The sequence below is a fragment of the Prionailurus viverrinus genome, chromosome D4, assembly GCF_022837055.1.
Source record: "Prionailurus viverrinus isolate Anna chromosome D4, UM_Priviv_1.0, whole genome shotgun sequence".
Lineage (NCBI taxonomy): Eukaryota > Metazoa > Chordata > Mammalia > Carnivora > Felidae > Prionailurus > Prionailurus viverrinus.
The window spans coordinates 86,294,997-86,309,283 of record NC_062573.1 but is presented as its reverse complement, the minus strand read 5'-3'; the positions used below and the strand labels follow the sequence as shown (position 1 = coordinate 86,309,283).

The following is a 14,287-nucleotide window of genomic DNA, read 5'->3' as shown; positions in this document are numbered from 1 at the left end:
TCTGTTTCTCAAAAATAAATGTAAAAAAAAAAAACTTTAAAAAAAAAGAAAGTGAAAGAAAAGGTTCCTTCATATATACGCCCTTTTGGCTTACAGCAGTGCTTCCTGGCTGAAGCAAAACCAGGTCCATGCCAGGGGAAAAGGCACCCCTTACCCTGCAGCCTCTCATAGGCCATGTGGAAACGTCCTTAAACAAAGAGCCCCGCTTTTCAGTGACAGCATCTGTGGTAAATGTTAGTGATGACACTAGTTATGTTTGTCTGCGTTCACAGCGTCTTCCCCTCTGCTCTCCAAGGTGCTGTCCTTCCTGCAGCTTCCTCGTTACCGGCGGGGTCTTTGTGGCACTGACCACCCTGGTCTCCTGGTCTCTTGTTGACAGTTTCCAGAGCCAGTGGCTCAGACCCAGGGTGCATGGCCCTTCACATCTGCATTTATGTCTTCATGGACCGTGAGGCCACCTGCCCTTGGGGAGGGCTTAGCTGGATGCTTAGCAAAGTGAACAATTCAAACCACTACTAAGGTTAATGAGAAGTTTTTGCAGGTAGGATAGACAATATGATTTCATTTCTGAGTTTAACTGAAAAAAATTATTAGTGTTTGTTTCTCTAAAAGTGGTGGGAATTCTGTACAATTTCTGTTGGCCTTTTAGAGGATCCTAATGAAAAGTTAAACATAGCAGCTGTTCCAAACCCAAGTGTAAAGAGGTTGGGAGATGTTGGGTGTCTCCCCGGGTGCATGGTCTTGTGAGCAGAGGCCCCGACCGCTCTTGTCCAGGGCTGGCTCTTTGAGGAGAGCTGTGCAACAGCTGCGGCCATATGAGGAAGGTCCTGGTACCCTTTGGCCAGAGCTTTCCAGGCCCGCTGCGGCCCCTCATCAAACACTGGGGTCACCTAAGCCCGGAGTCATCGGCTGTGATGCAAAGCCCTTGTGTGCGCGGCCTCCGCCTGTGCCGCTGCGCATCACCCCCACCTCGTCGAGGATGGGGATGTGGAGGGCAAGGGGACCCCGTGATTGGGACTCACACGCTGTCCGGAGTCGTAGACTTGTTTGTCTCTGAGCCGGTGGTCTTGTGTCCACAGATGTGCTAGCCGGGCACAGCCTTCCTGCACCCCCTCCGGAGGAGGGGTTACTGACTGGGTGGCTCGTTTCTGTAGGTGTGGGTTTGGGTAGAGGTGTCCCGTTCTGTGTCCTGCCATCACTCGACCCTGTGTCCCGGTGAACGTGGGCAAACAGTCCACGAGCACGGACGTGGTACCTCCCCACCAAGGGGTGAGCTGGCTGGCTTCTGGGACAATTTTCTGTGTGGCAGATGAAGCCGCGAGCCTCTGCTGACTCCTCCCGGAAGTGCTAAGGCGGCGGTGGGGGGGAGGGGGTCAGTCCCATGTCACGGAGGTCGGCTGTGAGCTGACGCAGCATGGCTGGCAGGTGGAAAGCCGGGCTCCCAGTCGGGTGGCTGTGGTGCGGCCGTGCGGCTGGTGTGCTCTTCCCTGTGCCACCAGCGATTAGTGTCAGATTCACCACTCCACCCTCGTGGCTGCCCTGCCTCAGGACAGCCTGTGAGTGGACCTGTCCAGGCACTGGATTGAATATTTTGTTTTCGTTCATAAGTTTGCCTTTGGCACAGTCGACAGTTCTAATACAGTCTCTCGGTTATAATTAACGTGGGACGCGAGTTGTGTGTGTTTAGTTGAATATAACTGTGTTTGTAAGTCAGGTTTTCTCCACCCCCTTTCTTTTCTCCCAAAACAGGCTGATTAAAATTCTGTTACGGTGTCCTGAATCCATATATTCTTTGTCACCAGGTTAATTTTGACTCTGAAAATGGACCGATAGTTTACGACACCCTAAAGAAAATATTTAAGCACACACTGGAGGAGAAAGGGAAAATGACAAAAGATGGCCCTCAGCCTGACGTTTAGTGACGCTTCCCCACGGCGGACACTCCAGACCCGGAGACCCAGGCGGCATTCTTGCGTACAGATGAACAGGAAGGGGGGTGTGGAGCCGTTTCGGGTCCCAGCACTTTATCTCAGACGCTCTTGGTTTGTGCAAAGAACACTCATTTCTGTTGCGAGCGATTATTTGTTTTAAAATACCCTTGAGCTACATTTTTGTGTTGAAAAATTGCCATAATGTTGGTGCCACTTTCTTGTATTTATTTAACTGAATTCATATTGTGTTAATGTGTTAAGTACATGGTGTTTACATCTTTATTCTTTTTGACATTTTGGAAAAAGTTGTAATTCTTCTTTCCAAAACAGTTATTTTGTTGACGGAGCTCTTGCTGGAGTTTTTACCAAGTAGGTAATTTTAGCAGTAAAACTTCACTGTGGGTCCGTGAGCCTGATCCATGACCTGAGGAAGTCACAAAGTGTCTTCAACTATTTTGTATTTGTTAGTAAGAAGGCGATTGATAACATTTTTAAAGGATTTTTTTAATTTGGAAATTTTTCGTTTTTTCTTTTTATAAACGTGTCAAAGGGTTTCAAAGTATATTATTTTTTGGAGTGATTTAGTTTTGTGTTAAGGGTGGTCGTGAGGTGGTTGGGATTTTTTTACTGTAGGAAGTAGACTCGGGCCTCCAGATGGCCTTGCTGATCTCTCCGCACATCCAGCCTTACTCTCTCCAAACAGCGTCTTCACAGGAACTGGTCAGGCAGACCCTGTGCTGACGGTGTGAGGTGTGAGGGCCGCACGGATCAGGCGTCAGGCCCAGGCAGGCACTGTGCTGACGGTGTGAGGGCCACGCAGCCCGTACCTCCCACCTCCGTCCTTCTGCAGACCCCGCTGCCCTAGGGCCCTGTCATCTGCCACTTTTCACTAGGAAAATTAAGATTCTTAAACTGAAATGTGAGCACGTAGCCTGCATTCACCATATGGGCTTTAGTTAAGAAGTAAGTAAACTATTTGTTGCCTGACTAGTAACTGCCTAACGGGTTCTTTGTGGACCGAGCTGTCATTCAGCAGTTGAGGCTGTAACAAGTGTGTGCAGTTATCAGAGGCCAGGCCGCACAGGGTGATCGTTTTTCCCAACAGATGTGATACTAATCAAACCAGTTTCACACTAAAGCTGTCACGCTATTTTAGAGACAGAAACTTGGGGGACACGAGACTAACCTTGGATGAGATTCTCCAACTCCTGCACCTCTGACTCCGGCACTGGCACATCAGAAACGTTTTAGTCATTATGGGTCTTACCGACTCTGGCGGCAGATGCTGAATGCCGTTTCCTCCTACACTGTTTGAATTTTCTTGGGAAACCAGATCCAGTGAATTTTAATGAACCGGGTTGCCTGTTGCTGAGATTTCTCATTTTTAAGTGCCTGATCTGGGAAAGAAGGGGAGAAAAGATTACATTTTATCCAAAGGTACATTATAAAAATATGTTTTTTACCCAAAAAGATGTTTACCCACATGTCTGTCAGTGTCACATGGACAAGGGCCAGCAGGGTTCATTCGACAAGTGGCTCTTGGCCTGTGTCTGCGATGGTCAGGTTAGAGGACGGATCCCGCGCAGCCACAATGTGACCACGGCCGCACGCCAGCCTGAGGAGGCCGGTGGGACAGGTAAACCAGGCTGTCTCCAGGTTTTGTATTTATTCGAATAAAAGTGCAAACAACAAACCATAAGGCTCGTACGTCTTTAGCTTGGAGCTCTTGAGACCCTGACGATACGGAGGTGCCCTGGGAGGAGATGACCCTGTGGGCTGTGGTCAGCCCAGACTTTGCTGGTTCCAGACGAGCAGGTGGGGGTGGGAGGGGAGCAGGGCTCCAGGAGGAAGGAGTGAGGGGAGTCTTGAGGTCAGCGGGGCTCCTGCCTTTCCTGTATTGGAGTGGGTGAGGAGTTCTCTGGAGCCCAAAGGAAGGACCTCCGGGGTGGGGGATTCGGCTCCAGGGCCAAGAGCCCACACATCCAGAACTGACCGCCATGGCCACGCACGCGCACTGCCTCAGGCCAGAGAGAAGTATTGTTCACACTTGCCTGACGAAGGAGTCCTGGTCTGACGGACTCCAGACCCCGTGCTCTTCCCCCCAAAGCCGCCTGTGTGTGGCGTGCCCGGCAGGGACCGCAGGGCCCTTTCGGCATTGGGCTCTGTGATGGCACCATAGAGCATCGTGTTGTTTGTGACTTAGCGATGGTCTCCATCCTCTGGAGCAGGCTGGGGTGCCGTGGTGCTGTCATGTGATCTCAGCATATCACACTTAGGAAGCGCGGGACTTCCTGTCCAGAGCTCGCTGGTGCTGCTGGTTTCCAGACCGCTCTATCTGTTTGCAGAACTCAGAGACACCCTGTGATGTGCCGAGTCGTGTCTTCAGCCAGCTTCCCGGTCTTAGCCTCAAGAAGACCGGGGTCCACAAGAAACCACGTGTCATACGTCAGCGAAGTTTCTGTTTGCTCTTGAATGGGGGACACCTGCTCGTGCACGTGTTTGTGTCCTGTTGCAACCAGTTCTCTAGACGTCCAAAGAAATCTCCAGAGCCAGTACGCAGCAGACAAGGTGCTTGCCCCATGTTCTTGATGTCTGAAGGCCCGCAAGTAATTTTGGGAATTGATGAAAAGTGATCGTTTCCTCAAGACCTCTTTGTTCTTGTTGTTGTTCCAAATGAACAATATTGATATATTTTCAGGGCAAGTAAATCAAAGATGATATTCCCTTTGGATTTTTTATTTTTATGAATGTGGCTCAAGAGTATCACCTTATTTAAAAGAGTCTACTCGATACCAGATGGCTGAAAATTGTTTACAGATAACATGGCAAGAGAAAAATGCAACAAATCCTGTTATGCAGGTGTGCATTATGTTTTACGTATGCTTTCAGGCATGAGCGGGTCTCTGATTAGCCCAACACTGACACTAAGACTGATTTGTAAATAATCACAGTGGAACCATTGAGTAGCGTAGCTTTGGGAATCCTTCATTCTCAGCCATCGTTTAAAACATCCAGACGCGCCTGGGTGGCTCCGTCAGTTGAGCGTCCGACTTCGGCTCCGGTCATGATCTCACGGTTTGGGAGTTTGAGCCCCACATCGGGGTCTCTGCTGTCATCACGGAGCCCATTTCAAATCCTCTGTCCCCCTCTCTCTCTGCCCCTCCCCTGTTGGCTCTCTCTCTTTCTCTCAAAATAAATAAATAAAACTTAAAAAAAAAAAATCCAGTCACTGAGGCACCTAGATGGCTCAGTCAAGTGTCCAACTCTTGATTTCAGCCCAGATCATGGTCTCAGATGGTCTCGAACCCCGTGTCGGGCCCTGTGCTAACAGCTCAGAGCCTGGAGCCTGCTTCTGATTCTGTATCTCCCTCCTCTCTCTGTCCCTCCCCCACTCATGCTCTGTGTCTCTCTCTCTTTCTCTCTCTCTCTCTGTCTTTCTCTCTCTCTCTCTGTCTTTCAAAAATAAATATTAAAAAATTCTTTTCATAAAAAATAAAAATAAAAAACTTAGACATTGAATTAGATTGAACCAGGTAGAAAAGCCTGCAGGTCAAAAATGATCAAATACGGCCATTTTATATAGTTCAACCTAATATTAAATGTGATGTTCCTGAGACAAGTAGGTGATATTTCCTGAATTATTTTAACAAAGTTTAGATTAGATGATCAGTTATTTTCTAGGAATATTCTATATTCCCCCCAGTGGACTTCCAAAACAAGTGGGAGAGACCAGTGTGCAACTCGGCGAGCCTGTGCCCACTCAGTGCTTGGCCTCCGCTGTTGCCAGGGACACACAGGAGCCATTCAGTCTCTCGCCCTCCATCAGGAGCCACGATTAGCGCATGTTCTTAACTAATGCTGGAAGCCTAATTCTCAGCACTGTGACTCACTGAATTCTAAATGTCCTTCAAAACTCAGCTCTGATTCCTTGGAACAGAATATGTTAACTGTAGTTAAATTCAGCTACCTGACTACACAGCCCAAGAAGATGGAGGGGTATCACAGGCTGGATTCATGTGCTGAAGTGCCGACCCCCCAAACTCCCGAATGTGACTTTATTTGGAGATGGAGCCTTTACTGAAGTGATTAAAGTAACATGAGGTCATATTTGTGGGCCCGAAGACAGTGTGACTGGTGTCCTTATAAGAAGAGGAAATGAGGACCCAGACGCACACAGACAGATGACCCATGTGAGGACACAGGGAAGATGGTGTCTACACGGCAGGAGGGAGGCCTCAGGGGAGACCACTGAGTGAGTGAGGGAGATTGCCCACGCCTGCATCCCGAATTCCAGCCTCCAGGACTGTGACAGGATAGTCTCTGTTGTTTAAGCTGCCGTCTCTGTGGTCTTTGTTACACAGCCCAAGCTGACCAGTATACTCGATGCTCCCACTGCACCTCGTGTGTGTTTCTTCATCCCGTTACCTCAGGCAGCACATGGCTTGGTTTTGCTGGTGTCTCCACTTTATATAGATTGAAGAATGCAGTGTATTGTCCCGTGACTTGCTGATTTTGTTCAACATGCTCCTCAAGTTTATCTGTGTTGATTGTGTGATGCTACAGCTGCGTGGCAACCCGCTGTGTGGACACCCCACGCTTCATTCCTCTGGCCTGGAGTGGACACTTGGATGGTTTATATTTGTGCACAAATACAAGCACTTGGGGCCCAGTTGGAAGTCTTTCTGGGCTGTGGAGTTTTGAGTGGAATTTATGGGCTGTAAGGCACACATGGTTTCCTACGCAGTGACAAAGTGTTTCTAAAAACGATAGCGTCCACTTATGAACGTTCCCATTGCTCGGCGGCCTTGTCGACACTTAGTACTGGCTGCGTTCCTGGTTTTTGCCAGACTCGGCAGGTGTGAGTTATATTATCACGTGTTCTGGGCTGTTTGTAGTTCCTCTCAAGTGCTAGTGCACATATATGAGTGTCTCCTACAGCATTTAAACACATGGTGCTCTGCCTGTCAGTGTTCTTTCTTCTCCTCCATGATCCTGCCACACCCTGTGTGCCTGGCACACAGAAGGGATCAGCATATGTGGGTAAAAGGCAGAATAGGGTAGCGGACAGGAGGGGAGCACAGTGCCCCTCAGACCAGGAACAACCCAGGGAGGGCTGCCCCCAGCCTTGCCCACGCTGTGCTGGCAGATCTGGCTGTTGTGATCAGGCAGGGAAAAGAAATACGAGGCATTCAGAGGGAAAAGTAAAACTGTTTTTATTCTCAGACGTGATCCATGTAAACAACACGGTGGAATCTGTGGAAACAGCTGTGGGAACGTTCCGCGAGTCCAGTGAGGCAGACGGGTGCCAGACTGGTTCACGAAAGCCACTGCATCTCTGTGCACTGGCAGCGAAGCACCTGATCTAGAACGGTGACAGGTACCTGAGCGTCAAATGCCGACAGATGAATCGGACAGAAAAGTGAGCCACCTGTTGTGTCCGTCTCCCAGCGCCACAACAGCACATCATCACAAGCCGGGAGCTCGCGGCAACAGAAACTTGTTCCGGCTCCGACAGCTCCGGAGGCCAGGCGTCTGAAATCGAGGTGTTGATGGGGCATGCTCCTTCCAGAGGCTCCAGGGGAGTGTCCTTCCTGCCTCTTTCAGTATCTGCCAGCCACAGGTGTCCCATGGCGTTTCGTGGCTTGTGGCCACATCATGCCCATCTGTGCCCCCATCTTCACACTGCCTTCTCCTTTTTCTCTGTCCTCTGTGGAGCTCTTACAAGGACTGTCGTCAATGGATTTAGGCCCATCAGGATAGCCTAGGATGATCTCCTCATTCCAAGACCTTCGAGTACAACTGTTTCCAAATAAACTCATGTTCTCAGGCTCCGGGGACTAGGACATGGACATAATGGGGGGTCAGGGTGAGTGGCATGATTCAACTCACTACACCTGCACACTGAAAACAACAGAATATTTCCAAGAGAAACTTCAACAGACCAAAAACAATGGAGATACACCTGTTTGTGAGTTGGAGGACTCAAGGTTGTTAATATGTCCATTCCATCCAGGTTGATCTCTAGATTCCATACAATCCTAATCAAAGCCCAAGCTAGGTTTTCTTGTAGAAATTGACAAACTGATTCTGAAATTCACATGGGAAGGCAAAGGACCTAAACAGCCAAAAGAACTTTGGAAAATAACAAAGTTAGCAGGCTAACACTAACTGATTCAAGAATTATCATAAAGCTGCACTAACCAGAACTGTGTGGTGCTCATATAAAGATGGGTAGTTACATCAATGGAATAACGTAGTCTGGATTGAGACCCACAGGCACATGGACACCTGAGTTTTGACAAAGGTGAAAAGGCAGTGCAGAGAAAGGACAGGCTCTTAACAAAGGGTGCTAGAACAATTGGGTATTTATATGCAAAACAACAATTTGGAAAAAAAAAAAACCTTGGGGGCACCTGGGTGGATGAGTCAGTTAAGCACGGGACTTCGGCTCAGGTCATGATCTCACTGTTCATGGGTTAAAGCCCTGCGTTGCTCTGTGCTGACAGCTCAGAGCCTGGAACCTGCTTCGGATTCTGTGTCTCCCTCTCTCTGCCCCTCCCCAACTCATGCTCGAAATAAAATAAACTCTCAAACATAAACATTAAAGAAAAAATTAACATTGGATCCATACTTTGCATTATCTACAAAAATCAACTTTTGTCATTTTTTTTTTTAAGTTTATTAGAGAGCATGTGCACGAACAGGGGAGGGGCAGAGAGAGAGAGAAAATCTCAAGCAGGCTGCACCCTGTCAGCGCAGAGCCTAATGCGGGGCTCAATCCCATGAACCATGAGATCATGACCTGAGCTGAAATCAAGAGTCAGATGCTTAACTGACTGAGCTACCCAGGCACCCCTTAGAAAAATCAACTTTTAAGTGTAAAATCTAAAACTATATTGGGGCGCCTGGGTGGCGCAGTCGGTTAAGCGTCTGACTTCAGCCAGGTCACGATCTCGCAGTCCGTGAGTTCGAGCCCCGCGTCGGGCTCTGGGCTGATGGCTCGGAGCCTGGAGCCTGTTTCTGATTCTGTGTCTCCCTCTCTCTCTGCCCCAACCCCGTTCATGCTCTGTCTCTCTCTGTCCCAAAAATAAATAAACGTTAAAAATAAATAAATAAAACTATAAACTTCCTAAGAGAAGATCTGTGATCTTAGGTTAATCAGAGATCTGGTGAATACAACAGCTAAAGTACAAACCATTAAAGAATAAGTCGATAGATTAGACTATACCAAATTAAAAACTTCTCTTCAAAAGGCACTGTTAAGAAAATGAAAAGACCAAGCCTATAGACTAGGAGAGACTCTGCAAAGCATATATCTGATGAAGGACTATCTGAAACCTCTCAAAATGCAACAAGGTAAAAGAAAAAATAGTCCAAAGTTATAAAAGTGCTAAAGATTTGAATACGCCACCAAAAATACATAATTGGCAAATAAGTCAATGAAAAGGTGCTAAGTATTATTAGTCATAGAAAGGCAAATGAATCTGTACAGCAAAGGAAACAACCAACAAAAACTAAAAGGCAGCCAATGGAATGGGAGAAATATTTGCAAACGACCTATCGGATAAAAGGTTAGTATCCAAAATCTATAAAGAACATGTCAAACTCAACACCCAAAAGCCAAATAACCCACTTAAGAAATGGACAGAAGATATAAATAGACATTTTCCAAAGAAGACATCCAGATGGCCAACAGACACGTGAAAAGACGCTCAACATCACTCATCATTAGGGAAATACAAATCAAAACCACAGTGAGATAACCACCTCACACCGTCAGAACGGCTAAAGTTAACAACACAAGAAATAACAGGTGTTGGTGAGGACGTGGAGAAGGGGGAACCCTCTTGCACTGTTGGTGGGAATGCAAACTGGTGCAGCCGCTCTGGAGAACAGTATGGAGGTTCCTCAAGAAGCTAAAAATAGAAGTACCCTATGACCTAGCCATAACACTTCTAGGTATTTATCCAAAGGATACAAAAGTACAGATTCGAAGGCACACATGCACCCCAGTGTTTATAGCAGCACTATCAACAATAGCTGAACTATGGAAAGAGCCAAATGTCCATTGACTGATGAATGGATAAAGAAGATGTGGTTTATATATACAATGGAGTATTACTCAGCCGTCAAAAAGAATGAAATCTTTTCATTTGCAATAACATGGATGGGGCTAGAATGGATTATTTCTATTATATTCACCTAGTGAAATAGAGAAAGACCTATGATTTCCTTCATGTGAAATTTAAGAAACAAATGGGGAAAGTGGGGAAAAGGCAAACCAAGAAACAGGCTCTTAACTATAGAGAACAAACGTGGTTACCAGAGGGGAGATGGGTAGGGAATGGGCTAGATGGGTGATGGGGATTAAGGAGGGCGTGTGTGATGAACTCCGGGTGTTGTTATGGAAGTGCTGAATCTCACCACACTGTACACCTGAATGTAAATTTACACCGTATGTTATGTAACTGGAGTGAAATAATAGCAATGTGAATGACAGCCACAGTGAGGGGTCCCAGCACACCCCGTAACATGCTGAAATGAGCAAGACCACACCAAGTGTGGGTAGATGGGGAGAAAGGGGAACCCACATACACTGTAGCAGGGGCACAAAACGGCATACACTTTGGAAAGCAGTTTGGGAGTGGCTTCAGAAATGAAACGGGTACCCACCGTGTGATCCAGCCATGCCATTCCTAGGCATTTGTCCCCGGGAACAAAATGTACACGTCCCTGCAGACACCTGCACAGGTGTCCCTGCAGACGATGTGCAGCAGCTCTGCTGGGGACACCACACCCTGGAAACAGCACACTTGTCCATGAGCAGGTAAATGGAAAACGCCACGGTGGTGGAGCCACACGAGGAGTGCCACGCGGCAGGAAAAGGGCGTGAACTATCAGCGACTCACAGCGGGAATGACTCACGGTGCCGAGTGGAAGAAGCCTGACAACAGGAGTTCGCACCGTGTGCGATCCCGTGTACATCAAAGTAGGAGATACAGAGTAACCTGTGGTGACCGGGCACGGATGCGGCTGCCCCGGGGAAGAGATGCACTCACAACAGGGACTGTGGTGGTGGTTTCACGGGTGCGTTCGTGTCACATGTTCCCCAGGTGCGCTGTTTACACTGATCTCCCCTCAGTGAGGCTCCTACAGAAAATACAGAAAATAGACCGTATTTGTCAGAGGAGGGAGGAGCGTTGGAGCGGCCACGTGAGTGTTCTCTGGGAGGGACCGAGACATTCTGTTCCAGGCACGCTGGGGCTGCAGCTGCATTTGAACGTGGACAACACGCGTGTGCCCACGTCGTGGCTGTGCTGCTCTTCAGAGTTACAAGGAAACAGGCAGCTCGAATGCTCCGGGAGCCTCCGTGGGTGGCAATGTTTGTGCAGCCAGAGCTTTGTTTCCACAATCTGAACTCTTTACATGAATTGAAACGCATTTCTGATTTTAAATGTTCCCCGCCCCGGGGATTTCTGAGGGATGATTTGGGAAAATCTGCTTGTGAGCAGATGTCCCACATTCCCTGCTCAGTTCTGTCTCTAAACATTACTTGGGAAGAGTGAAACACTGTTTTGCTGGACTCTGACTCACGCGGGGATTTTGTGGCCACCGCCCATTCGGAGCAGGGCCTCCCCCACCACACGCCTGTCTTCCTGCTTCAGGAGATGTAGCCGCGCTAGGCACACGGCTGTCTTTTCAGCAGTTGAGAGCTTTGACAACTGGCATTCGCAAACTAACCCGACGACACAGAACCCTCGAGTTAATCACAGAGTTTCAGAAAGGGTTGGGGAGGGCGCCGCTGCTGTGCCCGGAAGTCATCCCCCGGCAATTCCGACAGATCCTGGCCGCCACCCCGGGCCTGTGAGTCATGAAGAAACCCCGTGTGCAAAATAAACCCTTGGCAAACAAGAAATGGCTCTTTGGAGAGTGTGTGTCCGCACCAACAAAGAGGAAGCTGAATGAAACACGGGACTCAGTACATTCTTCACCCCTGGAGGCACTCATTCTGGCCTCGCTGCGGCACCTTGTGGCCCTGGCCCTAGGGGCAAGGACGCACAGCAAGTCCCTCCGAGGAGGCAGGACAGGCTGTCACCCCTCAGGGCCCTCACAACCAAATTCCTCTGGGAGGAGGGAGGACGTGGGCTCAGCCTACGGAAAGTCCGAAAATTCCGGACAAAGGAGCAGTGTGCCGGGCTGCTTCCGGCCCGTTGTTCTGAGACCAAACCCTTCTTTGTCCCGGGGTCGCTCTGGTGCCACTTTGCAAAGAGCCTCCCCCCAGCCCCCAGTGTTAAATCCACAGACACAGGTGGGCGAGAAACGGCACAACCTTTACTGTCTTTCTTCGGTGCAGACTCCAGGTCCCCGTTTGCCCCAGGCTGTGTCTGAGATGTCAGACCAGCCCGGGTCCTCGGTGCCCCCTCCCGGCTGCCACAGTGGGCCCGGCAGGCCCGGAATGTGCGCATGTCTCTCCTGAAGATACAGAAGTGTCTCCCAGCAGGCGGGGGCTGTCTGCCATCAGGGATCTGACCCTGAGCCCAAGGCCGCCCCAGGAGGAGGAGGAGGAGGCCGGGCCGGGGCCCCTGGTCACTCCCGGGAGAGGGAGGAGGCTTGCTGAGGCGGTTCGGGCCCGGAGCGCGGACAGGGTGACCCGGAAGAGACGGAGCACCGGGCCGGGTCCCTCCCCGGCTCCCAGGACCACGCTTGTCTGGAAGGCCCCTCCCCACCGTCCCCCAGAGCACCCCAGGGTCCAGCCTCTCCTCAGCCGCCACCCCGCTCCCCTTGGGAAGGCCTCCCCATAGGGGCTGCTTATTTCAAAGCCGGGTTTATTGACAGAGTGGAGTCAGATGCTCCACTTTCCACATTCTGCCCCCACAGTGCAAGTTCCCTGCTGTCCCACGCAGCCACCGCTCTGTCCTCTGGGTTTGCCGCCTCAGCGGGCCTCTGTTGGTTGGCCCAGATGCGCCCTCACTGTCCTGTGTGTCAGGCTGTGGCTCCGGAGGTCCCGCCATGTGGCCTGGCCACGGCACGTGGGTCCCTTCTCCCACGGACGCTCAGGCTGTGAATAAGGACGTGATGCGCCGGTGGGCTCTCCCGTGGGCTCAGCCCTGATTTCTGTTGGTGAGAAGCCAGGGACAGGCCTAGGCTGCCCTCCAGAGACTGTGCCTCGCCCCCTGCCCCCCGCCCCTCGCCCCTGCCCACACCCACCATCTGTTCTGCTCCGGCTCCCGGGTGGTGGTCTTTGCGCTCCAAGTCCCACGGGCTCTTGGGGGCCCAGGACCCCCCACCTCTGAGCCCCCTCCTGCTCTGTCTCCACCCATCCCAGGGACCCCCTCTCTGCACAGCCTCCTGGGCCCCAGGCCAGGTGCCCTCCCTGGGCCAGTTCTGCTGGGACAGCACTCACCTCCACAGCCGAGTCTGGGGGCTGCGTGTTGGTGCCCCCACCAGACTGCAGGTGCTTGGAAGGCAGGGCGGCTTTCAATTGAAACCAGACTCCCAGACCCAGGGGCACCTGGCCCTGCAGTGGTGTCCTAGGAGGACACAGAGGAAAGGGGCCCGTGTAGAGAAGGCAGAGGCCGTGAGCCCGCAAGGTGGCTGTGACCGTCGTTTGGACAGGCAGCACCGCAGGCCCCACGCGGCCGTCACGTGGCCCTAGCATGTCCGGTTCTCAGCCTGTGCTTGTCGGATGGAGGCTGAGGGCACACGGTGGGTCTGGTTCCGTTCTCCCTGCTGCCCGTGGTCTCCTAAGCACGTCTAGGAGTGCGAGGAAGCCGTGCGTCTCGCCAGGAGTGCTCACGTCTGCAGGACCTCGTTAGTGAGCCCATCGGGAGCGGGAGTGTAGGGAGAGCCGCTCCCCGGGTGTGGAGACACCCGAGAGGGGATGTGGCAGCTGCCTGGCCCGGCCTCGTGCTGCCCGCGCCCCAGCTTGAGGCTGCCTGATCTCCCGAGCCACCCGCAGAAAGCTGGACGCATACACCTGCCTGCTCTCTGCAGACACGGTGCCATGCCGAGGCTGTCATATGCAGGAGGACAGGGCTGCACGGGACCCCAGACACGCCCCGCACCCACAGCCCCTCCAGCCGGAAGGAGCTGACCGTGCCCACGAGGTGGGCTGGGCTCCAGCTGTCCATCTGCTGCATTCGAGAGGCCAGCAGACTTTCGGGACAGAGCTGGACAGAACACATGGTCTCCGTGACTACTGTGTGTTTGTGTTTGTCAGTTTTCTTCCTTCCCGCCTCTTCACGTAAAACCCACTGGCGTCTGGTGAGCGGTACACGGAGAAGCTGCGGCTGGCACCCCGGGCGTCTGTGGAAATGCCCCTGTTCCTGGCGTGAGGAAAGCCTGGCGTGTGCATC

General features: G+C 51.1%; 1 protein-coding gene across 6 annotated transcripts in view; it reads left to right on the top strand.

Moving 5' to 3' along the window:
• PTPDC1 (protein tyrosine phosphatase domain containing 1) overlaps positions 1-7,390 on the top strand; it is a 70,548-nt gene extending 63,158 nt beyond the window's left edge. For 5 of the 6 annotated variants that reach the window (XM_047829694.1, XM_047829690.1, XM_047829692.1 and 2 more), the window contains one exon: positions 1,803-2,447. In XM_047829694.1, coding sequence (XP_047685650.1) covers positions 1,803-1,919 — 117 coding nt within the window. In that variant the 3' untranslated portion in view covers positions 1,920-2,447. Of the gene's footprint in view, positions 1-1,802; positions 2,448-7,154 lie in introns of those variants that run through there. The other variant, XM_047829693.1, reaches the window with a different exon arrangement.
• Positions 7,391-14,287: the final 6,897 nt, after the last annotated feature.